The sequence below is a fragment of the Salmo salar genome, chromosome ssa23 (assembly GCF_905237065.1).
Source record: "Salmo salar chromosome ssa23, Ssal_v3.1, whole genome shotgun sequence".
NCBI classification, from domain to species: Eukaryota; Metazoa; Chordata; class Actinopteri; order Salmoniformes; family Salmonidae; genus Salmo; species Salmo salar.
In genome coordinates this window covers 19903432-19930210 of record NC_059464.1, presented here as the reverse complement: position 1 = coordinate 19930210, position 26779 = coordinate 19903432, and the positions used below count along the sequence as shown (strand labels likewise).

Sequence of the window (26779 nt, the reverse complement as noted above, 5' to 3'; positions counted from 1 at the left end):
CTGTGTGTGTGTCTGTCTCTCTGTCTCTTTGTGTGTCGCTCTGTCTCTGTGTGTGTCTCTCTGTCTCTGTGTGTGTCTCTGTCTCTGTGTGTGTGTGTGTGTCTGTCTCTGTGTGTGTGTGTCTGTCTCTCTGTCTCTGTGTCTCTGTGTGTGTCTCTCTGTCTCTGTGTGTGTGTCTCTCTGTCTCTGTGTGTGTGTGTGTGTGTGTGTGTGTGTGTGTGTCTCTCTGTCTCTGTCTGTCTAGATTTCACCCCATGGTTTTCCTATTTTCCTATAGCATGATCACTTTTCCATTAAAGATTCCCTGAATTGTCGGTTTACTATATGTCTGACTGTTGGACCTTCGTTCTTGATATTCATTCTCAATATTAACACAGAAATTGCCATGTAAGCCTTACTGAGGTGGTTCAAGGGGCCACAGAAGTACCTGCAGTGTGTGTTCACTGGGCCGTTAAAGTACCTGCGGTGCATTCCTCTGATAAGTTAAAGCACATGTTGAGAGCTGGAAGAGCGAGGTCAGGCTGGCTATTACCAGCAGTGAGGTCATGAACCCGGCTCAACACACACTCTTACATACCCACACACACACACACTGCCAGGAATGGCTAAGTGGGTCACACCACATGCTCCCCCACCTTGACCTCTCTAGAACAACTGTCCTTTATGACTCTGGGGGCGTTTCCACCAACCTGTGGCTCAGATGGCTCAGCCAGTTAGAGCCTGTATGAGTCTGTGTGTATATAACTGCTTGGGATAAAAGTGTCTGCTGCTAAGTGACTATTATTACAAACCCCATATAAAAATGGCAGAATTTAGCATCTGTGTTGATCTTCCACCCACATAACACAGGGCACCTGCATACCTCATACATACAGTCTACATACTACCTCCATAACACCCACGTAACACCTACATACCGCCTGCATGACACAAGAGGACAAAGACAGACACACAAATATGGATGGTGTGCTCTTTACAGGCTATGAGGTCTAAAAGTTTGTCCATGAGGAAATCTTTGAGACCAAAGCATTATACTGTACATGCCTTAGTCTAAATGACAATACATAACATATGGTCATATGTGAATTGTATGATAATACCAAGCCACAATAACATGTCAGGGACAGGACTCAAGTGGTGAAAAGTTGCTCAACTTTTCCTAAACACAGTGAATGACCACCCACCAAAACAAAGCATCTCTGGGCTTTGAAGTGGCAGCATGAAAGTGAAAAAGCCTCAAGCAATTTCTGCATTAGTTTCACTGCTGCGCCACCAGACAAAAACAAGACCTTCAATATCCTATCAGCTGGGAAGCACAACATTATTTTTGCAGTACACATTTTCTAAGAATTGTCAATGTCACAGATATATCTAGGATATGTGAGGCTATATTCTCCATTTACTAATACGCAGTAAAAGAACTATGACGTAACTAGCAAGCAAATGTTTAACTTCCTGTAATGTATGGCATAACTGATAAATGGCAGTCGGTGCCGATTAAGATGAGGGAGGAAAATGTTGTTTTATGAGCATGGTCTTATTTGTACTACAGCGTACTGGATGACTGTCATTCATATTCCATTCACCCAGTTCAATGTAACATTGATAGGTTTAGGCTACAATATGATACTGACATTTTCCCTGTACCCATCATGAGGTTGCTACAACCTAGCCGATGAATGAAAGACTACAACGTAGGTGCACAGGTTGAGAGAAAAATTTGACAGACAGTGACACGTTCAATACCGCCTTGCACACTCTTGCCTGCATCTAGCTGATCTAGGGCGTAATCATTAGTCAAACGAGAGTTTCTATTGGACAAATTCAGGTGTTTTTTTAATCTGTTTTAGAAACGTTTTTCAACAGAATTACGTGAATGAATACACTCCTGATCCCACGCAAACAGTTCACTTTCGTAGCCAATTACAAACAGCTCATTGTAAAAAAAATAATAATAATCCCAAAAAACTGCTGGTTGTATTCCTTCTTGCATCTACGCGCTCTCCTCCTCTCACCTTTTCTCTTCGCTTGTGGACTTCAATGCACAATACATCAGCTGTCTGTGACCAGGCGAAAAAACCTTTCCATGACAAACCTTCATATCATAACCTACACACAGCGTACATCATTGTCACCATATTAGCTAAAGTAAGGTCATAGTCAACATAGCTAATAGAGTAGGCTAAGCTAGCTAGCTGCATTTTCTAGCTAAGTGAAGAAAGAAAAAAATCTATATTTTGGAAACATTTATTTGTTCAAAACGGTTCAACTATTGTCTCTCTCTGAGTCAACTACTCTCCACATTTTATGCACTGCAGTGCTAGCTAGCTGTAGCTTATGCTTCCAGTACATTATTCATTCTCTGATCCTTTGAGTGGACAACATATCAGTTCATGCTGCAATAGCTCTGATAGGTTGGAGGATGTCCTCCGGAAGTTGTCATAATTACATGAAAGGGGGTGCGAACCATGAGCCTCCTAGGTTTTGTATTTAAGTCAACATTGAGTAATTTTTTTAATGCCATATTCTGGGATAAAAGTGCAAATAGTCTACATTAAAACCAAAGCAAATGCACAATAATTTTGAAATTCAAACCAGAGAAACAGTATTATGCAGTATGTGTGTAATGGCCTTTGTGTAGCAGCTGGATTGCAGCAGTGCTTTTCACAGTGAAGCGTGGATATGCGAAAGGCTGCATCGTCTCTCTGCTATCATCTATTCTAGTCTGCCAAGCAAACAGCAGCGCTCGCTCTTTCTCTCTTGCAAATGGGACATGGGTTCAAAACTACACTTAAAAACACAGACACCTAGACTAATGTGAGGTACTGACACAATTCTACAGAAAATAGAAGCATATATCAAGCTTCAAGTGAAACCCAATCCATTTACCATCGAAACACACTGCAAAGAAAGTCATATTTAAAAAAAAGTTTTTTTTTGAGAAAAAGGACAATTGAAACGTACTTTTAAAGAGTTTATCCTTTCAAAACATTTGTTCCCGAGGTGGCGGTGGAGTATTCCTGTGAGTGTCCGTGTCCCCAGTTCAGTCTGTTAGAATCCAAGCCTGCCTATTCTCGCTCTGTTCACTCTCACTCAGCTCAGGTCCCTCTCACATACACTGAACTGATGCAAGACACCCCTGGAAAAAAAGGGAGCTCGGAGAGGAGGGAGAGAAAGAGAGAAAAAAAAACGTCACATTCTGAGGATTCTTGGGGGCATGCCAAAATCCCAGAATTCCTCATGCTATACATATGGTTTCAATTAAGTCCAACCCCAGTACCCAATCAGAAGGCTTTTTTCTCCTTGAGAATGCCTTCTTTTGACAGCCTGATGGAGCAATCGAACCACTAATTCAAGGCAGCTAAATTCTTGAAGCACGGGACATTTTAATTCAATGTTGCCTATTGTTGTTGTGTGGAAGAAATTACATTTGATTCTGTTGATAAATAATGTCAACAAAATAAAAAACATTGAATAACTTCAATTCAACACTGGAAAAAACATTTTTAAAATGAAATTTGATTGGGTTCCATTATACAATACAGAAAAACGTTTATATTCACCATAGTAATGACATTGACAATACACTTAAGTAGTGTTTTTACACTGTTAGTACACTTACAACTGTATTGGAATTAGTTTAATTTACATTATTTAGAATTGCAAACTAGACAACAGTACTATTACTATGATAATAATGTATAACAATTCATGAAGTCCTTTTTAGCCTATAGATCCATTATACTCAGTCCATAGAATGGGCTCACCTTAGTGATGAGTTGGGAGACAGACAGTGTTCCGTTTCTGATGTAGACCAAATCTTTTGTCTAGACTCAGGAAATAAAAGGCATAGCGAGGATCATAATTATCACGGGGTGGAATTCCCCTTTAAATGTTTAATTTCCGTCATGGTGGAAAAGCATGGTGGCTTTAATGAAGCGCACACTACAGTAGTCCAGTCCAGCCTGCTAAACCTCTATCTGTGCACATGGTCATGTTTCATATCTGCCTGGAGGAATATAACCATCTAGAATAGACATTTACCGCAGTCAAATTCAACATTTACATTAAAGGAACCCTTTATAAAAAAAGTTACCTACACATTTCCCTCTATCACTGCAATCAATACCTGCTGTCGGATATACTGTAGCGGGAGTGAGAGCTAGTAAGAGAGAAAAGAGGACATGAGAGAGAGAGAAAGGAGACAGTGAGAGTAGGTATGTGCGAGACAGAGACACAGACTATATTTCCTGAGTGGCTGCAGCAGTGTGCATCATGCGCTCTGGCCCATCTTAAACACAAACCATATGCTGCTGCTGCTGGAAACTCTGATTCAACACACCAGGACTTCTAATGCAAAAAACACACACACAAATCAACACAGTCATGACCACAGAGCGCGCTCGCAGACAAATCCACACACACCACGCTAACCTTGCGTTTAAATCAAAGAAGCCTTACACCTCTTGCAAATTGGACATTTCTTTAATAAAGAAAATTGAACAGGTCATATAGCTTAACAGGTTCATCGTCTTTCTCCTTCCATCTCAACTCTATACTACTAAACTAAATCTGTTACTATCGATACTACCAATTAAAATCCAACTACGTCAATAAATGACACAACTACTACTTGTAAATGTAACACTACTACTAGGCTTGGATCCAATCAGGCAAAAGACTAGCAGTAGTGTGCTATACTACCCAGTTATTACAAATAAAACCCTCCCCATGTACCTACATTACATGTAATAATCAATCATAATAGGATCATCTGATTACAATCGTTGTACTCCTCTCTTTGTATCTGTATGTACAAATCACTTGGTAAAATGCGTAGGGGGTAATTTCCCTCTACAAGACATCATCCATATAAAAATACATCTCATAAGCAAAATAAATAACTTGATCTTCAGACTGCTTCATCCAGCCATGCAGCCTCGCAAGGCTTCTGTCCTTCATTTTAAGCTGCGGTCATGTGCTCCTTGGAAAGATCTGAACAAAAAATAAAAATTCCAACTGGGGGTTGGAGCTCATGGTACTGAATTATAGCACAGGTTTCCCCACTTATAATTCCAATTTGGAAGCTCACATTAACAGCATTTGGATGTCGGAAACCTGTGTTACAGATTATTTCCAAGAGCGCATGAACACAGCATTATTGCACTGAAACGGGGGGAGGAATGGAATAGGTCTTTGGCTCGTCTCTTTTTCCCCCTCACTCGCACCCTTCCCTTCTCTCCCGCCATCCTGCTGTCCCTCACACTCCATTCGTCACCAGTTCGTGGGCTCCACTCTCGTCAATGACCAGGGTGGGGCGGAACTCTTGCCCCCTCACCAGTCCCTCCAGACCCTGCAACAACAGGAAGTGACATCAGGATATGATATCAATGCTAGTAAAGCTGAATTGAATAACTACAATGGGAAACACTTGTTTTTATATTTCTTTCTATTTGAACAGGTCCCTCCCCCTTACCTCCCCGCCATAGGACACCAGTGGGGAGATCTCACATTTGATTGGCAGGTCTGTTCCATCCTTCAGGCTGTGCGGAAAAGAGGAGGCATAAGAAGGGAGGAGAAGCTTAGTTGGTTCTCTCTTGTGTGAGGAGGGGAAAAAAAGAGAAAAAGCAGCTGGATGTGTGATCCTCTGCTCCAGGTGTTCTTAGATTAACCGTTTGGAGCAAAGCATTAAAGCGTCAACAGCAGCAGTTAGACTCACAGACCTGTTTCCGGGACAAAAATTAAGCCTATTCCTGGACTAAAAAGCACTTTCAACTGAGATTCCATTTAGTCCAGGAGTAGGCTTAATCTAGGTCCAGGAAGACTAAGTCAGCACTGAAATGTCAGAAGTGGAAGTGAATGAAGTCTATTGATTGGGAGAGCGCATACATCCCACAAAAAGAGCCACTACACCTTATTACAATCTAAAATGACACCACTAAGTCGCATTTATGAATGTTATAAATATAAAAAATGGTGTTGAATCATCCTTGAACAATAAAGAGGATTTAAATGCATTTCGTGTTGCCGTCACAATAGCAGGTAACTGACCAACATCAGATCTGAAATAGCCACTCATCGTCTACCCATCTCCCCTTCACCATCAGACAGACATATTAACACAGTGACATCATCAGTAACATCGATCGCAAAGCGTGCCCAGTGCCCATTACCCAGCATGCTCCACATTCCGTGGGTTAGTAGCTACTGTCCCAGTTAGCACTAGGTCCTGCTCCAATATCTTATGCATCCTTCCTTCCTTCAGGTGATCACTGATCTAGCAAGGTTTGATAGGTGAAAGCAACAGGGTGGTAAACTGGCTTACAATTATCTAATCACGTGCAGACCAGTGATTGAATAAAGAAAGAGGGGAAGAAGGATGCATATGAAGACTATTGGAACAGGGACCAAGTCAGTGGGCAGGCCAGGTACTTCTGCCCCCACCTGCACAGGACAGGTGACCCTGTGACATTGCCCAATGACCTGGGCCCTAGCACAGGTAAACCCCAGGCTGCATTTCAACACTCGAGTCCTTTTCTCTCCTCGTCTCCTTCACTTCAACCACACTGATAGGAATAAACTGACCAGGTGAAAGCAAAGGACAGGTGACAAGGAGAGGAAGCAACTGTAGAGAATTGAGACAGCCTGGGTGTGTGTGTGTGTGTGTGTGTGTGGTGTGAGAGTGACAGTTGGTTACTGTGAGCGACTGTGCGAATGTGTGAGAAAGCCAAAGCCCCGTCACCATGCAGTAACTCAAGTCAGTAGCACAGAGAATAGTTACTTCTGGTTGACATCAGCTGTGCCACTTCCTGCAGATCCGTCTCTGGAAACATTAAAACATTACACAGGACACACAGGGTTAAGGGGAACCGTGAGGGAGTGCTGTGAGAAAACGTGTGACTGTGAAAAAGCTGTGACAGGGAGACTAGATGGTGATGAACGTGTCAAATAGAACGTATACTCACTGTGTGTGTGTGTGTGTGTCTCTCTCTCTCACCTGGGTATAGCGGGCACACGCGTGCCGTTCTCATCTATGAAGTGTCCTCCAGCGTTGAGGACCCAGCGGTGATGAAGGGACATAAGGGCGTGTTTCGTCGTGGTGGGTGTGTCTTTACCATCCTGGCTGTCGGCGTTCTTCAGAGGAGAGAACTCGTCTTCACGAAGAACCTCGTACACCACAAAGGTCCTGAGACACACACACACACACACACACACACACACACACACACAATGGGAAAATACATCTTTAGTGATAACGTTTAAGGTAACCCACAACAAAAACACATTTATCATCGTCCCATTCCAGTTTTAAACAGCCTGAAAGTGAAGGGTTGTTCAAATAGTGCCACATAGAATAGCGTCCTCATTGCAATGAGAAGAATCCTTTGACTCCATGTAAAGTTCTAAAAGCAGCAGCATGACTCAGAGATGATGTCATGATGATTAAACCGCCGGAGGGAGAGACACATGGAGAGAGAGGAGGCTGGAGCAGCTCGTAAAACCTGCCTCTTCAAGCCCCAGCAGCAGGAGGAAGAGGATGAGGAGGGCCGGGCCGTGCTTCCTGGCTCTGGGACAGTGGCTATGGAGCTGGGGTTCCAGCGAGGGGTCTGGGGTGTTAGAACTTGCCAAGGGGTGAAGGATGTTAAGGTTTGGGCTCTAGAACTCTGGGTGTCAGGACCTGGGTCTTACAAACAGAAGCCTGGCTGTGGGGAGGGAGAACCCTGATTCCTGCATCCTGCTGCCCTTTCTCTTCTCTCCCTCACCTCCAGGGTCGAGCAGTCGAATTGAAGGCAGTCAATTCAGGAAGTGATTTGTATTTCAAATTCAGAAATGTATAAACTTTTGAATTAAAATAGCTTCTACTTTTTAGTTGATTGAGAAGTCAATGAAAATAAATGCCAATTTTTCGACTACTGAATTGTAATTTTAGTTTACTTCCTGTAAAACCTTTAAAAGGGGAAACAGCCTGCCAGCTCTACATATGCTAAAGCCGGTTGGAAAATCACAGCACTCACTTGGAAAACTGGAAGATGTCAAAGACAAATTTTTCCATTTTAATCCCGTTGGGTTTGTCAGGTTTGATTAGCCTTCCCTGCATGTCCACGTACGGGATTTTCTTCTGGGCCACGTGATGCTGCAGCTGAGGCTCGAATGTCCTGAGAGAGGAAGGGGGAGAGAGAGGTGGAAAGGGAGAGAGAAAGGGGGTGAGAGAGAGTTAGACAGACACAGACAAGGGAGATCAGGAAATCTGAAACATGCTCTTGGTTATAACTGTTAAACAATGAAGAGAAAGAAAAACACTGGCAAAGACATCATGTATTTAAAATACCAAAGTCCAGACATAGAAAACTAAACTTCAGCTTTTTCCTCCTTTCATTTCCTTCACCTTAGATTCTGGGTACTCATTAAAAGTCAATGCGATGTTTCCAGCCATTTATCAGCTGACACATTGCTCATTAGAAACCAGCTCGGTCCAAGGCCACTACTTCTCCCTCAGGTTATGAGGCGCTCACTAGGCAGGTAATGACCTCAAATACCTGCTTAATGGGGGTTAACGTTTCACCATGTAATTACTCACTTACTGTATGGGAGGTATGTGGGGCTGTGTGCGCATTTTTAACTGTGTTTAGCTATGTTGAGAGAGAGAGCGAGAGCGAGAGCGAGACTCACTGGACGATGTCCCTGAGGAAGGGTAGTGTGAAGAAGTGATTGGCTACGTTTCCAGAGTTGAACATGAGCCGCCCGTCCGTGCTACGCTCCTCAGCCGTAGCCAAGGAGATCTCGCTGTATTCCACCACCTGGTAACAGCCGTTCACCTTACAGACCACGCCCACCGCCTCTGTTGGATTGGTCTTCTCCACCACCTGGAAGTGACGTCACAGGAAAGGATTTTACCTCACCTGGGACTGCCCCCCTGATTCTGCCCTCCTCTCCAAAGCATGCACTAGTTCATTCCCCCTAAAAGCATTTGGATTTCCGTTTACAGAGAGGTTTAGATGGAAGATTGCAGATAGAAAGGAAGACATGGATGGGATTGTTAAAGAGGATTTGACTGTACATTTTAGTGACTGGAGTCTGGTCCAAATCAGAGATCCAGCCCTCTGCCCATCTGGTTGGCAGTCCAAATGAAAGAGCTGGGCTTGATGAGGGGTTTAGTGGTGGGGAGAGAAGACTAGGCTCAGCAGGCTGATGAAGGGTTTAGCTCTGGGGGAGAGGCTTGGTGGAAGAAGCCACAACTGCAGTCTCTGTCAGTTAACGACAGGAGGGTGGGTCCCTACATTCCTCTGATCCTAGCAGAGCCTCCACAACACAGCTCAGACTGACACGCAGCAGGAATGGGTTTAATACAGCACTCAACTTGGAGTTAAATGTTTGACTTAATTACATCTGTACTTCATTGTAGAGTTGTACTTCAGAGGCATATTTCAAGTGTAAAAAGCCTTTTCTCCATTCTGCAGAGTTTTGTGGTGATGGTCTGACAAGTTGGACAGACCTGGTAAATGTGCAGGCTAGGCTGCAGTCAGGTAAATTTTTTCCCCCATTTTATTTCACCTTTATTTAACCAGGTAGGCTAGTTGAGAACAAGTTCTCATTTGCAACTGCAACCTGGCCAAGATAAAGCAAAGAAGTTCGACACATACAGAGTTACACATGGAATAAACAAATACACAATCAATAATACAGTACAAAAGGTGCAAATGAGGTAGGATAAGGCGATAAATAAGCCATGGTGGTGAAGTAATTACAATATAGCAATTAAAACACTGGAATGGTAAATGTGCAGAAGATGAATGTGCAAGTAGAGAGATACTGGGGTGCAAAGGAGCAAGATAAATGAATAAATACAGTATGGGGATGAGGTAGTTGGATGGGCTATTTACAGATGGGCTATGTACAGGTGCAGTGATCTGTGAGCTGCTCTGACAGCTGGTGCTTAAAGCTAGTGAGCGAGATATGAGTCTCCAGCTTCAGTGATTTTTGCAGTTCATTCCAGTCATTGGCAGCAGAGAACAGGAAGGAAAGACGACCAAAGGAACAATTGGCTTTGGGGGTGGACCAGTGAGATATACCTGCTTGAGCACGTGCTACGGGTGGGTGCTGCTATGGGGACCAGTGAGCTGAGATAAGGTGGGGCTTTTGCTAGCAGAGACTTGTAGATGACCTGGAGCCAGTGGGTTTGGCGACGTGTATGAAGCGAGGGCCAGCCAACGAGAGCGTAAAGGTCGCAGTGGTGGATAGTATATGGCGCTTTGGTGACAAAACAGATGGCACTGTGATAGCAGATTGGATGCAGTCTGAGTAGGGTATTGGAGGCTATTTTGTATATGACGTCGCCAAAGTCGAGGATCGGTAGGATGGTCAATTTTACGAGGGTATGTTTGGCAGCATGAGTGAAGGATGCTTTGTTGTGGAACAGGAAGCTGATTCTAGATTTCATTTTGGATGGGAAATGTTTAATGCGAGTCTGGAAGGAGAGTTTACCTAGGTGTCTGGTTAGACTAATGTACCAAGCACGACTGTTGGTGGAATATTAGTCTTTGGTTGGACGTCACAGAAAATGATAAATGCTTTGGAGGCTAATTTCAGGAGTCTTGAGTACTTTCCACAACATTTTGAAGTGGAGGTTTCAAAAACTCCCCTTACTGGTGCATCTCTAGTCTCTGAGATAAAGAAAAAAAAAAAGAGGAATTTAGAGAAGACAGCCTCACACTGAGTACACCAAACATTAAGAAAACCTTCCTAGTATTGAGTTGCAACCCCCCCTCCTTTGCCCTCAGAGCAGCCTCAATTAAGGCATGGACTCAAGGTGTTGAAAGCCTTCCACAGGGATGCTTGCCCATGTTGACTCCAATGCTTCCCACAGTTGTGTCAAGTTGGCTGGATGTCCTTTGGGTAATAAACCATTCTTGATGCACACAGGAAACTGTTGGGCGTGAAAAACCCAGTAGCGTTGCAGGTTCTTAACATAAACCAGTGCGCCTGGCACCTACTACCATAACCTGTTCATAGACACTTACATTTTTTATCTTGCCCATTCACCCTCTGAAAAGGCACAAATACAACCTAAAAAAGGCTTAAAAACCTTTAACCGGGCTCCTCTCCATCTTCTGATTAAAGTGGATTTAACAGGTAACATCAGGAAGGGATCACTGCCTTCCCCTGGTCAATCTATGTCATGGAAAGAGCTGGTGTTAATATTTTCTATACTCAGTGATATTTTTAATAGTTAAATAAGTACCTTGCGTCGTAAAAAAATGTTTGCTTTCCTGAGAAGAAACCAGTTAAGTTTCCTATTTAACCACTGCTCCCGGTAGTTTTCTTCCCTCTCAAAAATAGTACACGGTGTCCAAACTCAACGTGTAGAAAAAAAAAAAAAAAGATTCATACATCAGGCTTGTGATGCTATAGGCTGAGTGGTCTAAGCCGTCGGTGTTGGAGGGCTGTGTGGTTCCCTCATTGTTCATAACGAGGCAGTAAAACAAGGCCAGTATCACGTCACATAGTTGCAGCAGTTATTTTTATTCTTTAGTGTTTGTTTTAGTCAAAGTGTCTTTATAAATCTCTCATCAAACCCATCAATGTACAGTGAGATGGCATGAAGGAGCAATGAATGAGACTCCCTGGATGTGTTTTTCAGAGGAATAGCCCATCATTTAAAGCCAGTTCATGACATTGTCTAGCTTAAAACACCTCCGCTCTAGGTACCCTTTACGGTATAATAAATAGATATTTTGTATCTCATAATAATAATAATAATAATAATATTTTAGAGCCCAATACATACATTCCTATTTTTAACCACATTCTTGCCATAAGCCTTTTATATCTCTCGTGCGCATACTGGCAATTTAGGAGTGGGAGTACATGTGGGCGCATATCCATTTATTACAAATCCATTGAATATACACCATCACAAAGAAACCTATTCATTTGATTTAGGCTGGTCCTAAGAAACATAAGACTATTCAAATGTATTTTCAAAAGAATAGTTGTATATTTTGAGTGTCATTATGTTATTGGCACAGTATATGCTAAACGGCCGTGTCATGCACATGAAATCAGTAGTTATTTTGTTCATTAAAAACAGACAAAGACACAATTAGGCTACCCTGATCACAATTAACACATTTTATAGTAGACTAAGAATATAATAAAATAACAGAATAAAATGGAAATACTTTTCACACAACTTGCGCCACGGCAACGTGTGGAACCGCGGTCACATAGAAATTGCTATTTTGAAAGAGCCCAAGGCAAACCCATGCTTTTTAAAATTATTATCCATGTTTCATCTCGTTTCTACCCTCATTCCGCTTTGTTAGGGAGCAAGCATAGCGTTTTACTCTCAATGTATCTTCATTATGATCGAAAATAATATCAATCAATATTTTCATAGGGATGCGAGTTTCGTGTTCATATTTCACAACCTCCGCGGCCTTTACATTGCATTCGGAAAGTATTCAGCCCACCTGACTTTTTCCACATTTTGTTACATTACAGCCTTATTCTAAAATGGATTGAATACATTTTTTTTTTAAGTCCTCGATCTACACACAATACCCCAAGCGAAAGCAGGTTTAGAAATGTTTGCAAATTTATTAAGAAAAAAACTGAAATACCTTATTTACTTAAGTATTCAGACGCTTTGCTATGAGAAATTGAGCTCAGGTGCATCCGGTTTCCATAGAGCCAATTCTGGAACTTGGAGTCCACCTGTGAACAGGCACACACCGGTCTGTCGATATTAGGTCCCACAGTTGACAGTGCATGTCAGAGCCAGAACCATGCCATGAGGACGAAGGAATTGTCCGTAGAGCTCCGAGACAGGATTGTGTGAGGCACAGATCTGCGGAAGGGTACCACAACATTTTTGCAGCATTGAAGGTCCCAAAGAACACACTGGCCTCCATCATTCTTAAATGGAGGAAGTTTGGAACCACCAAGACTCTTCCTAGAGCTGGCTGCCCAGCCAAACCGAGCAATCTCGGGAGAAGGGCCTTGGTCAGGAAGGTGACCAAGAATCCAAATGGTCACTATGACAGAGCCCCAGAGTTCCTCTGTGGAGATCGGAGAACCTTTCAGAAGGACAACCATGCTCTGCAGCACTCCACCAATCAGGGCCTTCAGGTTAAAGTCGCCAGGCGGAAGCCACTCCTCAGTAAAAGGCACATGACAGCCCACTTGGAGATTGCCAAAAGGAACCTAAATGACTCTGACCATGAGAAACAAGATTCTCCAGTCTGATAAAACCAAGATGGAACTCTTTGGCCTGAAGGTGAAGCATGTTTTTCAGAAGCAGAGACAAAAGTCAGGATCGAGGGAAAGATGAACAGAGAAAAGTACAGAGAGCCTTGTTAAAAACCTACTCCATAGCGCCCAGGAGGCCTACAAACCTAACTCAGTTACACCAGCTCTGTCAGGAGGAATGGGACAAAATTCACCCAACTTATTGTGGGAAGCTTATGGAAGGCTACCCGAAACATTTGACCCAAGTTAAACAATTTAAAAGGCAATGCAACAAATACTAATTAATTGAGTGTATGTGAACTTCTGACCCACTGGGAATGTGATGAAAGAAATAAATCACTACTATTATTCTGACATTTCACATTCTAAAAAATAAAGTGGTGATCCTAACTAACCTAAGAAAGATAATTTTTACTAGGATTAAATGTCAGGAATTGTGAAAAACTCAGTTTAAATGTATTTGGTTAAGGTGCATCTAAACTTCCGACTAACTGTAAATGTGATAGCAAATTTATTAAAAATAAAATTTCTAAAAACCTGTTTCTGCTTTGTCATTACGGGGTTATTGTGTGTAGATTGATGAGGGGAAAAAAACCAATACATTTTAGAATAAGGCTGTAACATAACAATTTGGAAAAAGTAAAGGGGTCTGAATACACTGTAGATGAGGAAATGAATAGATGAACTACACCACCACTTATTTGCCCAGACAGAGAATTAACTAAATATACAGATGGAGACTCAGTGAAACAAAATCACATTGATTAAGACAAGTCACGGGCTTCTGATTAAGAGTAGACCTAGGCTACTAATAATAAAATAATCCAATTGTTAAAGGTTAACTCTCAAACCCAATTTCAGCCTTTGCCTAACCCCTTAACTTTTTAAAACATGCATTCAGGTGAGAAGTTGTGGGTGGTGGGGAATTGCTCATAAATATTCCTTGTGGGCGTGGGTAAATCTAGTTGTACCTGATTCCAACACTTCCCAATACTTACCCGAAGTCCACTAGCACGCTCTGATAAAATGTTGCGCATCGCGAGCAAATACGGCTCTGGACAGTTAGCTCACAGTAGTTAGGCGCTGTGTTAATGAGAGCTATTGCCACTTACGTGTACATTTTAATTCCCATGGGGGCAAAAACATATTTGAAATTACTCCCATTTATTGCAGTATTGTGTTTGGAAGAAAAGTGCAATCATCCCCTAAAATGTTTTATATTAGGGGCTCAATTCAATCCAACCCGCATTGCTGTATTTACACAGTAACTATTTTTCCCAATGGTCAAATTAACTCTCAGATTAGTCTTGGGTACTGTATAAAAAGGTTGACGCCTCTCACAGGTAAAAAAAAACGTAATAAAAAAAAAAAAAATGTATTGTATTTTTTTTTATTACGTTTTTTTTTACCTAAGAGAGGCGTCAACCTTTTTATACAGTACCCAAGACTAATTGAATTTGGTCATATGTGGAAATGTGCCTTACTGCCTTCTGAATTTTGTGTTACATATATAAACCCTGGAATGCTGACGCTATGTATTAGGCATTCAGAGGCTTTGAAGCAACCGTTGCCACTCCCTAGTAGATGCAGTCCATAGGAATGAATGGAATTGTACAGTATTTAAATGAACTGTTAAGGCCAAAATTACATTTATTTAAATATTTGTTGTAATGGGGCCAGTAACATTAGTACTATTAATTTTTTAAGTCTTTATATTTGTCTTTAAAAAAAAGTAATGTTTAGCTCACATACTTAAAAGTATGCATTAAAGTGTCTAATAGAATACATGTCAAAAAACAAAAATGTAGATATGAATACATTTATTTCTATAGCTTTAAAATATTTTTGGCAATTAAGGCTTACCACCAAGATGGCAGCACAGTGGCTTCAATACAGCGCCCCATGTCAGTAATCCAGGGTTTATAAGCGAGGATACCGACACTGCCACTCATGCAAGATTGCAACAGTAGTCTAATCAAGGAGGCATCATGCATGCCATGCAGGTGTCTGTACACATGCATATACACACACACACGTAAATAGTGCCATACATGCACTCAAACATATTCAGTAGGCCTTGCTTTTATGATTTTTGTTGTCCTTGATGGCCTAGTTTTTTTTTGTTGCATTGTTGTTTTCCTTTCTTTTTTTTCCCCATTTTGTTGGTTGGTGTGGTCAGGACTTGCCCTCCTGGATGGAGATCAAAGGTGCCGGCTAACCGAAGGCTTCAAGACCCTCCTCTCCTGGGCGAGTTGGTCAGATTTATGACGGTAATATATACCTTGCAGGAACTGTCTCTCGTGCACTGCAGTATGATGGTCTCACCAGATACTGACTGGTTTTCTGATCCACCCCCTACCTTTTTGTAAGGCATCTGTGGCCAACAGATACATATCTGTATTCCTAGTCATGTGAAATCCTAATACATTTATTTAAATTGATTGATTTCCTTATACTGTGTGAACTGTAACTCAGTAAAATCTTTGAAATTGTTGCATTTAGATTTTTGTTCAGTGTAGAAGGGAATGTATCTCATATCGAACACCTCCCTTGAGATGACAGAGGCATGATTTCAATGGTAGAGTTGAACTGATAGGGGCAAAAATAAATGTACTTGTTAGACTTGTTTCACTATAACTAAGTCCAAAACATCTAGTTTTTCGAAACAAAGTTTTCATGAATGTTACGCGACATAACCAGGCTTGAAAAAACAATGTCTGATCAGCACTTATAAATGACCCAAGTTAATAATGAGCCTTATTGTAGCCTGGCTAACCAATATCTGAACAGAGATTTAGTGAAAAGAAAATCTGACGTTGATTCCCAACGCTTGTCTCAAAGCAGATCTAAACGGTGCTGAAATAGTTGGTATTGCTTTGTATTATAAAATGACTTTGGGAGTTTCAGTAAGCAACAATTTGATGCCCTCAATTGCATTAGCCCTTCTTTATTCCAATATTGTCATTTTTCAGTGACATTTCTTCCCACAGTAATTATTTATGGTTCCATCCATTTGTGGTTAAGAAAACCGTGCATGTCCTGGGCTATGGGAAGAGATGGTTGAAGTGACATGCCTCGCAAAGTCAGGCAGGAGGATAGTAGGACATAGTAAGGCATGTATACTTCTTGCGTTTAGCAGAGCAGAGATGAAGGAAGTAGTCAAGGAAGGGAGTTTGTTTATATTGGACCTCGCGCCCCTACCGCCAACCAATCATGTCAATGCGGAGCTATACAGTGCGATTACAAAATTTGGGAGACGCACAGCGATTTGGTATGTTGCTCGATTTGGCTTCTGCAAGCCTCTGGAGGCTACACAATTGAGTCACACTCCATATGGAGCCTCCGAATCACATTTCCAGAGCAAGCACGAACTGGCTTTAAGCTGTAGACAGAACTTTAACGCAATCATGACTAGATCGGTTGGCGGACGTAAAAGTTGAGGCTTTGGCGCCGGCCATGCCTTTCAAATATATATAAAAATAAAAAAAAATTGGCGGGATGTTAAAGTTGGCCGAAAAACATCTTGGTTTGAACCATGTATGTGTGAAGAAACGCCTGCTACTTCCCTCCTTCTGGGTGATAGTCAACACCCCCACCTTGTGGTCAATTAGAAGTGCAGTTCTTTAAAGAGGAGAAGTTGTGGCAATGCAGTTGTCAATGTCTCAAAGACAGTACAGTATGAAGATGGGCTAAAACTGCTTTTCAAACTGGAGCTATGGACCTTCACGTGTCCAGTAACAGAATATGCGCTGCTCTGCCATGTAACCTACATAACTTCGTGTCAGGGAGGCAGCCAGGTGTTCGGTATGAAATACATTCCCTTCAGCACTGAACAAAAATATAAATGCAACAATTTCAAAGACTTTACTGAGTTACAGGTCATACAGTATAAGGAAACCAGTCAATTTAAATAAATAAATTAGGATTTCACATGACTGGGAACACATATGTATCTGTTGCATTCCAAAACGAACGCAATCACTTTTCACCAGGTGCAAACTGCCACCCGGGCCAGTTTAATTGAATCCCCTCAGTCACACCCTCTTATAAAAACACACCTTTACTGAACACAGTTTCAATACTAACTTCCTGGTCTGGTATTGTACAACAGGACCTGAACCACAAGCAGATCAAGGATTGGATGATGCACATGGTCTGAGTCTAAATTCATTTCAATATCTTCCTTCTCATCACAGAGTGACCAACCATACTGCTTTCAGCTCAAAGCCTTTGTGAACATTGGCTTAGAGGGAGAGAGGACCAGGAGAGGAAACCACTTTAAGCTACTGAGATAGGATCTGACTAGAGAAGGAAGGAAGTCATTTAAGAGTATTGGAACATATTGGGTGACCTCATGAGTCACATTTGGCCCCGTTGTGAGAGACAGAAGAGGACAAAGAGACAGCAATAGAGAGAAACTTCCAGTGAGAAAGAGACAGAGCGCTACTAACCTTCGCCCCACAGTCTCCTCCTTTCTGGACACAGAAGCCGACAAAGGCAGGGTCTGCTACTTTAACCAGGATGTTGTCCACACAGTACACATGGATGAACCCTATCTTCCTCTGCTCCATGTCCTCCACAATCCGCTGGGCACCCAGAGCTCTGTACAGACCCCCATTACCATCTGAAATACAGACACACACATATCAGTACTGACCCATTAACATCTAAAATACACAGATATACACACACACACAGATTAAGTTGTGTACCTGGGGCCATTGCCAGCTTGGCTTTGCTCTCCAGGATGATCTTGCCGTTGTAGTCCATGGCAGGCAACATGCCCTGCTGGAAGAAGATCACGTTGTCTTTGCACAGCCCAAAGTAGCTGTGGCGCGAAAAGAACTCTTTAGTCAACTCCATGGTCCGGCCGCTTGTCATGATGTACCTAGGTAGAAATTCAGTTAAGATTTATTTTGTGATTCATTCATTCACCGGTCATTATGTGCAGGGGGAATGTGATGATACATCTGGTTTGATTCAAGGATAATACAAAGAGAGCGCTTGGTTCTTTAAGGTTATATCTGCAAAAAGATGATTCTGAGATAATTGGCTTTAAAGTTACAAACCCTCATTGGTTTGAATGGTGTCAGCAATTTTTTAAAATCTAGTATTCTTTTGAACTTAACATGAATTGGGGTAATTAGAGTACTATATACTGTAGGTAGATAATAATTTACAGAACAAGGCTATGTCAATAACTCAATTTTGACAAAACTGCAGATAGAACTGTATAGTCCCATGTTCTCGAACTCTCAAGACAATGATTAATTTAAAAAAAAAATGTATCAATGTTTGACTTTTCACTGTGAATCACTGCATAATTACTTACACGTTTCATAAGATTGGAAACCTTGCCGCTCATGTTGCAAAGATTCCAGAAAGGTTATTCATAATGCACATTATCTGGCAAACAATTGAATCCAGATGAATTTTAAAAACTGAATGCTCAGATCTAACTAAGGTTAAAACTACATTGTGGCAACAAGCCATCACAAGACACAAAACCAGAAGTACTTCCTTATGACTGGATGGCATCTCATGGTGAGCGCTTAGGCCCAGCGCCAAAGACGGGACGCCAGCTAGACACGTCTCCTTCCTGTCAACCCACTCCTAAATAGTCTTAATGATTCCCTTCATCTACTCCACAGGGATTTACATTGCCTATAGAAGAACCCCCTAGAACTTTGACAGTTTGTCACATTACAAATTGGGATTGAAATATAGTTCATTGAGCTAGACAAAATAATCCATAATCTCAAAGTGAAAAATAAAATTCTACACATTTTTACAAATTAAATTCAAATGAAATAACTAAGATAGTCTTTTGCATAAGTACTCACCCCTTTGTTTAGTCAAAAAAAAAAAAAAAAATTTATATATATATATATCTCTTCACAAAATCATATGGACTCAACATGTGAAATAATAGTGGATGACATTTTATAATGACTACCCCTTCCTCTGTCCCCCATACAGTAAATCTGTAAGGTCCCTCAGTCAAGTATTGCATTTCAATCACAGATTCAACTACAAAGACTAGGGAGCTTTTGAAAGCCTCATAAAAGAAGGGCAGGGATTGGTAAATGGGTAACAATAACAAATCAGACATTGAAAATATATTTAAGCATGATCAAGTTGCTTCAGTCTGCTTTACACCAGACACTGGGAGAGGAAATCACCTTTCAGTAGGACAACATAAAACAGAAAGCCAAATCTACACTGGAGTTGCTTACCAAGAATACAGTCAATGCTCCTGAGTGGCCAAATTACAGCTGATTTAAAGGATTTAAAAACAAATTTTAAAAAAGCATTGTAATTTCAGAAAATGTATCTGGCGTGAATATTAGAATGATAGTGTTTCACCATTTTACTTAACTGGCAGTGTTGTGATTTGCTTTTATATTCGCCTATTGATTTCTCCAGCCGGAGATGTATCTGTTCCCAAACTGGGAAAGCCGTTATGACTTTGTGGCTGTATTATCTAGTGGAAATCTCAGTCTCATCCTGGTTGCTATAATTCTACACCTTTCACTTAATATCCATTTATGTGAGAAAGCAAGCACTGGCTAGTGTAGGGAATCATTGTACCGTCGCTGTGAAATATATTTTCAATTACAAAAAAAATATTGTTTGAAGCTGGTGGACCAAAACTAAAAAGTTACTTTCGGTTTTGGTTCACCAGCTTCAAACAGCTGGTTTTAATCCACTAGCTTTCTATAGGCACTGTATAATACTGCTCCTTTCTGGGATCAAACCGCTTCCTTGAATGATGCAGGGGAGTGTTAGCAATATCTAGGTGTAGTTAATAATCAGACAGTTGAAACTGAAGAACAGAGGGGGAACACAAAAACATATCTTTGATACAACCCTGTTATTTTATGGTTTGTTTGTGATTTCACAAACTTGGCTAAAACAAAAACAGCTCCCTCAAGAATGGATTGAGAAACAGTGGTCGGTGGTCAGCTTGATGTAATGCTGCATGTAGTGCTGAGCGATTAACTGAAACGTAGGTTATTTTTCGTTTTTTAATCATCAAGAGAATCTATTGATTCTTAAAACCAAATGAAACTACAGTGGAGTTGTTTGGAAGGAACACATAACAATATGTCTGGAGAAAAAAAAAAGGCCCAGCACACCAACATCAAAACCTCATCCCAATTGTAAGACATGGTGGAGGGAGCATCATGGATTGGGGCTGCTTTGCTGGCTCAGGGCCTGGACATCATCGAAAGGAAAAATGAATTCCCAAGTTTATCAAGACTATCTGACCGCCAATTGAAGCTCAACAGAAGTTGGGTGATGCAACAGGACAACGACCCAAAACACAGGAGTAAATCAACCACAGAATGGCTTCAACAGAAGAAAATACACCTTCTGGAGTGGCCCAGTCAGAGTCCTGACCTCAACCCGATTGAGATGCTGTAGCATGACCTCGAGAGCGGTTCACACCAGACATCCCAAGAATATTGCTGAACTGAAACAGTTTTGTAAAGAGGAATGGTCCAAAATTCCTCCTGACCGTTGTGCAGGTCTGATCCGCAACTACAGAAAATGTTTGGTTGAGGTTATTGCTGCCAAAAGAGGGTCAACCAATTATTAAATCCAAGGGTTCACTTTTTCCACCCTGCACTGTGAATGTTTACACGGTGTGTTCAGTAAAGACATGAAAACGTATAATTGTTAGTGTGTTAGTTTAAGCAGACTGTGTTTGTCTATTGCTGTGACTTAGATGAAGATCAAATTTTATGACCAATTTATGCAGAAATTAAGGTAATTCAAAAGGGTTCACATACTTTCTTGCCACTGTATGTATACACTACCGGCCAAAAGTTTTAGAACACCTACTCATTCAAGGTTTCTTTTTTTTTGTTTACTATTTTCTACATTTTAGAATAATATGAAATAACACACATGGAATCATGTAATAACCAAAAGTGTTTAACAAATCCAAATATATTTTATATTTGAGATTCTTCAAATAGCCACCCTTTGCCTTGATGACAGCTTTGCACACTCTTGGCATTATATATATATATATAGAAAGCTCAGTGTGTATATATACACACATACATATACATATACATATATATAATACACATACATACATACATACATACATACATATATATATATATACATATATATACATATATACACACATATATACACACATATATATATATGTGTATATATATATATATATATATATATTTGTGTATATATATATATATATGTGTGTTATATATATATATATATATATATGTATATATATATATATATATATATATATACACACACACATCATACATATATACACACACACACACATACATACATACATACACTGAGCTTTCTTATGTCTCCTAGTTATACCACAGACACTTCAAAATCTTATTCCTTATGATACATTTTTTTTACTGTCTTTTTGCCATGTATGAATGTGTTATTCAATGCGATTGTGGGCTATAGTAGTAAAGGCCAAATTCAATATTTAATTTTATACTTAAAGGGGTCCTAAAATTCAAAATCGCTATTATTATGCTGCCAGTCCTAGTCTCACCAGGGGATGAAGCACTTGGCTCCATGTCTCTCTTCTGCCAGCTGTTGAAGCCTCAGTATCCTCTCTGCCTGGATCTGGAACAGGGTCTTGTGGGAAGGCAGGCCCACATCGTACATGCCTTTTGGGTAGGACACCCCAAGCCGGGTCCCTTGGCCCCCCGCTAGCAGAAGAACAGCCACCCTGCTCTGGGAGATACACCGCAGACCTAGGAAAGGAAATGTACGAGACCATAATTTAACAAAATGTAAATATGGTACAAACAGAGCTTATTCAAGCAATATAACTGAAACCAAAACATACTCGTGATGGTTGACAAAACTCAAGAATTCTATTGACTTTTTATGGCTATAACGACTGAAGTATAATCTACCTTGGCAAGGTGACCTGATATAATCATTGCAGGTTGAAACAGCAGGATAACCCAATAACCATAGTTCAATTGCATTCAACTTCACAATCTAAACATACACTACATGACCAAGAGTCATGGGGCGGCAGGTAGCCTAGTGGTTAGAGCGTTGGGCCAGTAACCGAAAGGTTGCTAGATCGAATCCCTGAGCTGACAAGGTAAAAATTGTCGTTCTGCCCCTGAACAAGGCAGTTAACCTACTGTTCCTAGGCCGTCATTGTAAATAAGACTGTTCTTAACCAACTTCCTAGTTAAATAAAGGTTACATGAAATAAAAATGTGGACACCTGCTCGTCAAACATCGCATTCCAAAATCATGGGTATTAATATGGAGTTGGTCCTCCCCTTTGCTGCTATAGCAGCCACCACTTCTGGGAAGGCTTTTCAACACTGCTGCAGGGACTTGCTTCCATTCAGCCACAAGAGCATTACTGAGGTCAGGCACTGATGTTGGGCGATTAGGCCTGGCTCGCAGCTCATCACAAAGGTGCTCGATGGAGTTGAGGTCAGGACTCTGTGCATGCCAGTCCAGTTCTTCCACACCGATCTCAACAAAGCATTTCTATATGGACCTCACTTTGTGTACGGGGGCATTGTCATGCTGAAACAGGAAAGGGCCTTCCCCAAACTGTTGCCACAAAGTTGGAAGCGCAGAATATTCTAGAATGTCATTCCCTTCACTGAAACTAAGGGGCCTAGCCCAAACCATGAAAAACAGCCCCAGACTGCCTCCACCAAACTTTACAGTTGGCACTATGCATTGTGGCAGATATCGTTCTCCTGGCAACAGCCAAATCGAGATTTGCCCGTCGGAACGCGTTTCCTCTGCTCCAGAGTCCAATGGCGGCGAGCTTTATACCTCTCCAGCCGACGCTTGGCATTGCGCATGGTGATCTTAGGCTTGTGTGAGGCTGCTTGGCCATGGAAACCCATTTCATGAAGCTTCTGACGAAGAGTTCATGTGCCGACGTTGCTTTTAGGGGCAGTTTGGAACTCGGTAGTCAGTGTTGCAACATAGGACAGACTATTTTTACACGCTACAGCACTCAGCGGTCCCGGTCTGTGAGCTTTTCTGGCCTACCACTTCGCGGCTAAGCCGTTGTTGCTCCTAGACGTATCCACTTCACAATAACAGCACTTTCAGTTGACCGGCCAGCTCTAGCAGGGCTGACTTGTTGGAAAGGTGGCATCCTTAACAGTGCGACGGTTAAATTCACTGAGCTCTTCAGTAAGGCCATTCTACTGCCAATGCTTGTTTATGGAGATTGCAACGGGTGTGGCTGAAATACCAGAATCCACTAATTTGATGGGGTGTCCACATACTTTTGTATATATGGTGTACTATGTCAACAACACCCTTATTATACAGCTCTACTTTACCTTACCTAACCTGTTGCTACAAGAGTTGGTGATTAACCCACAAGTGCACTCACATTTCTGGACTGGGAGGTACAATTGTAGGCTTTGGCTTTTCTGACACACATACACACCCTGGGGTGTATGTATCCTTAGCTTGCTGCTGTAGATGTTGGCTGCCTTGACACACCACCATGATTAAGAACTGACGCAGCGCTGGATGACCTCATGAATGAGGGCGCAGTACCCCATTTACGTCAGGCCCAAACCAGAACCAGATGCTCCCTTGCTTCTCCCCTCCATCCCTCAGGCTGGACCTCCTCAGCTGCAGCTAAGGCCTGCTAAACATTGAGCTGGACCCCCATTTCAACATCACAAGACATCATGATTTACCCCCTAACTCTTAAGGTTGCCAAGTCATGTAAGGTTTACCAGGTCTTATTTAACCCCCTCAGAGTTGCCATTACCTGATCACAGCAAATGATCCCTTCTGCTGCCTGTCACTGTGCTGTTTGAAGGGGGTTACCAGGGACATGTTGGAAAGGTTAGTTTCAGTAGCCCTGCTTAGTTGGAGGAAATTGTACTCCATAGGCCTTTACTCATTTGGGCAAAAGTCTGTCCTCCACCCTCTCTCCTCCGTGACCCAGAAACCGATAAGTGGTCAACGAGATGTCACTTCATTAGAAGGCTAACTGAAGAGTGTCCTCCCCTCTTCAATATCCATGTTTCATCAAGGATAGTCATGTGTATCCTACCAGACACCTTCGCAGAAGAGTTTTGAATTGAATGCCCTTTGAATCCTCTTTTGTTTTGTTGGAGGAGAAAAGCATGCAAACATTTAAAAATGTTACTTATCGTTTTACCTACAAAATGTCTTGCACAATTAACCTATTTTGTTATTTATAAATTACATTTATTTTGGGATGCACCCCTGTAAACATAATTTGCCTGATTGATGCGCCATTGCAGAACGAGTCTCATTTCATACAAGAGCATTGTCATCCACAGCCTCTCCTCGACTACCCATGACCTTTTTCAAAAGGAGGCGAGAGAAGATGAAGGAGCAAGGACGCAGGAGTTGAGCAAATCCAGCTGAGAGAGGCCATAATGTTTGACCTTAGTTTATGCCCTCGCGCAACTGAGACAACCGACACACACAAACACACGCGCTGCACGCACTTCACGACTAGTCTAGAATGTAACACTAGGCAGAAGACACCTACTATATAACATTATACTGCATACCTGATTTCCCTACCTGCCTGTTTCACTTTCTGGTAGCATGCAAAATAATCTAGGATGTTGAAAACCAGTGGAATTCAATCCCTTGAATGAAGATTGTGGCAGAGATGCATTATTTTGACTGAAATGCATGCATCATTGTGACCGACTTTACCAAAACCGTCAATTCCAAGCTAAACCAACCACAACTAAAATACTTTTCAAGTATTTGACATATGGATTTGACTCTGGTCTGGTCCCAAGCAACCCACCATTTGGGAACCCCTGTACCAGACGACTCACCCTCCTCCTCCCAGTCCTTGAGGCAGTCTCTGTCCCTGGTCACGCTACCCAACACCTCCCTGGGCACTGGCTCCATGCGGGCGTCCATTTTCTCCTGCTTGCTGCTGCCCGACACCGCCATGGCACTGCGGAAGAACCTGTTGATCTCCTGGAAGTCCATAGCTTCCAGGTCAGAGGTCATCTCAGCCTGCTGCTCAGGGGTCAGCTCATCCCAGAACTGCAGGAGGTGAGACTGGCCAGCTTCTGCCAACCTCTGGGTGAGTCTGCTTCTGGTGCTCTCCATGACGATGATCACACTGCTTGGTTAAGCTACTGTAGAAGAATCTCCTCTCGGGAAACTACCTACCACACCCAGAAAAGAAGCGAACAGGAACATGTAAGTGTCAGGAATATTTAACTAGCCCACACAGCCATGAGGATCACATTACTGGGCTCAAATTTCCTCTGAAAACTACCACACCCAATACAATCGAAAATGATTGTGAGTGTCATAGTCACGTCAGATAGGTATTAGGAAGCACTGGCGCAGCATCATTGTAATACACTTGCCTTAAATAGAAACAGATGCTGGGTCCTCTCTGGTTCAACACTAGCTTAATGACTAAAAAGAGAAGACGTTTCACAATCTGGATTTGTGTCATAAATATGGTGAACAGCAACATGTACATCCATGATCTTTGTGGGACCATAATTACATGGGTGTGCCTGCCATGTTTCTTCAAGCAAAGCTTGGTGACTTCAGTAGACTTCTATGACGACATTCCAGTAGGGGACTTGTTGTACCAGACTACACGCCCATTTGACAATATCCCCTTTGATTTACATCAGCAGATGAGCGGAGCTGTCAACTTGGCACCCCAATAGTGCCGTAACTTTTCTTTAGCTTGAAGCCAAGTCTACTGCAATAAGCAGGGCAAAACCAGATCCTCGGGACACCAATATTAAGTTACATCATTGACACTAAACTTCACAGAACATTTCTACGGCTTTTAGACAATCCACGACAAGGGAAGTGTTCTAACATACAATGGCTAAATAAGTCCCCCATTGATGCATCAAAACTGTTTACAAACAGGCTATTACTACGTTAGCTAGCTAACGTAATACTACACATTTTACACCATCATGTCGATCCATAAAGCTGCGGTTATGTTAACTAACCAAATCAGATGTTAACTACCTACACATATTGACTATCGTCATCATTCAATTTGTGGTCCTACACAACAGCACGGTACCAATGGGGGGCGCGACAATAATTGAAACCTCACAGCTATTTTACAACCCTGGTTGAAAAACAAAATGCGCTAACTAGACTATTGGATGAAAATGTAACTAAGCGAGTAGCAGATTAAGTTAATAAAAGCTTACCTTCAACGCAATGTCTCTGAATCAATTTGGTCGGACAGCGTCTATCCGGTGATTCTTGTATTGACCACCGTAACCCCGCCCCCTCGAGGACACCTAGCAACATCCGTCACTTTGACGTGGCACTATCGAATGGGAACGCCCTGCAGTTTAGAGACACATTTTTGCCGTATTACATATTTTTGTGCATTTTACATTTACCCTTACAGTATTGAATAAATTATCTGTAAGATCAAGTTAATCATAAAGTCGCGATTAACCATCTCAGACAACTATGATAGTAAAATACTTATGAGACCATCCAATAAGAA

At 41.7% G+C, this 26779-nt stretch overlaps 2 protein-coding genes across 6 annotated transcripts in view; both read right to left on the bottom strand.

Annotated features, from left to right (window-relative positions):
- Positions 1-4214, bottom strand: part of LOC106584138 (discoidin domain-containing receptor 2) — a 61622-nt gene extending 57408 nt beyond the window's left edge. For all 4 annotated transcript variants that reach the window (XM_014169049.2, XM_014169051.2, XM_014169050.2 and 1 more), the window contains exon 1: positions 2965-4214. The gene's annotated coding sequence lies outside the window, so the exon portion shown is untranslated. The remainder of the gene's footprint in view (positions 1-2964) is intronic.
- Positions 4215-4466: 252 nt separating this feature from the next.
- On the bottom strand, positions 4467-26775 carry LOC106584139 (UDP-N-acetylhexosamine pyrophosphorylase). Of its 2 annotated transcripts, XM_014169053.2 has the most exons (11): positions 26472-26775; positions 25101-25442; positions 21812-22016; positions 17961-18136; positions 17700-17872; positions 8671-8864; positions 8016-8156; positions 6998-7186; positions 6782-6823; positions 5477-5543; positions 4467-5353 (listed from the first exon to the last, which is right to left on the bottom strand). In XM_014169053.2, the coding sequence occupies exons 2-11, from the start codon at positions 25381-25383 to the stop codon at positions 5261-5263; spliced, it is 1563 nt and encodes a 520-aa protein (XP_014024528.2). In that variant the 5' UTR covers positions 25384-25442; positions 26472-26775; the 3' UTR covers positions 4467-5260. The 2 variants fall into 2 exon arrangements, with proteins under 2 accessions (XP_014024528.2, XP_014024529.2); XM_014169054.2 differs by lacking the exon at positions 6782-6823.
- Positions 26776-26779: the final 4 nt, after the last annotated feature.

Bases quoted from the DNA above. Each gene is read 5' to 3' on its own strand.
- LOC106584139 (XM_014169053.2), bottom strand. From the start codon at position 25,383: ATGGAGAGCACCAGAAGCAGACTCACCCAGAGGTTGGCAGAAGCTGGC. The intron at 22,017-25,100 runs GTGAGTCGTCTG...TTCCTTTCCTAG, and splicing joins CAAGGACTGGGAGGAGGAGG to GTCTGCGGTGTATCTCCCAG. The intron at 5,544-6,781 runs GTAACTATTCTC...TTTTCCGCACAG, and splicing joins ACAGCTGATGTCAACCAGAA to CCTGAAGGATGGAACAGACC.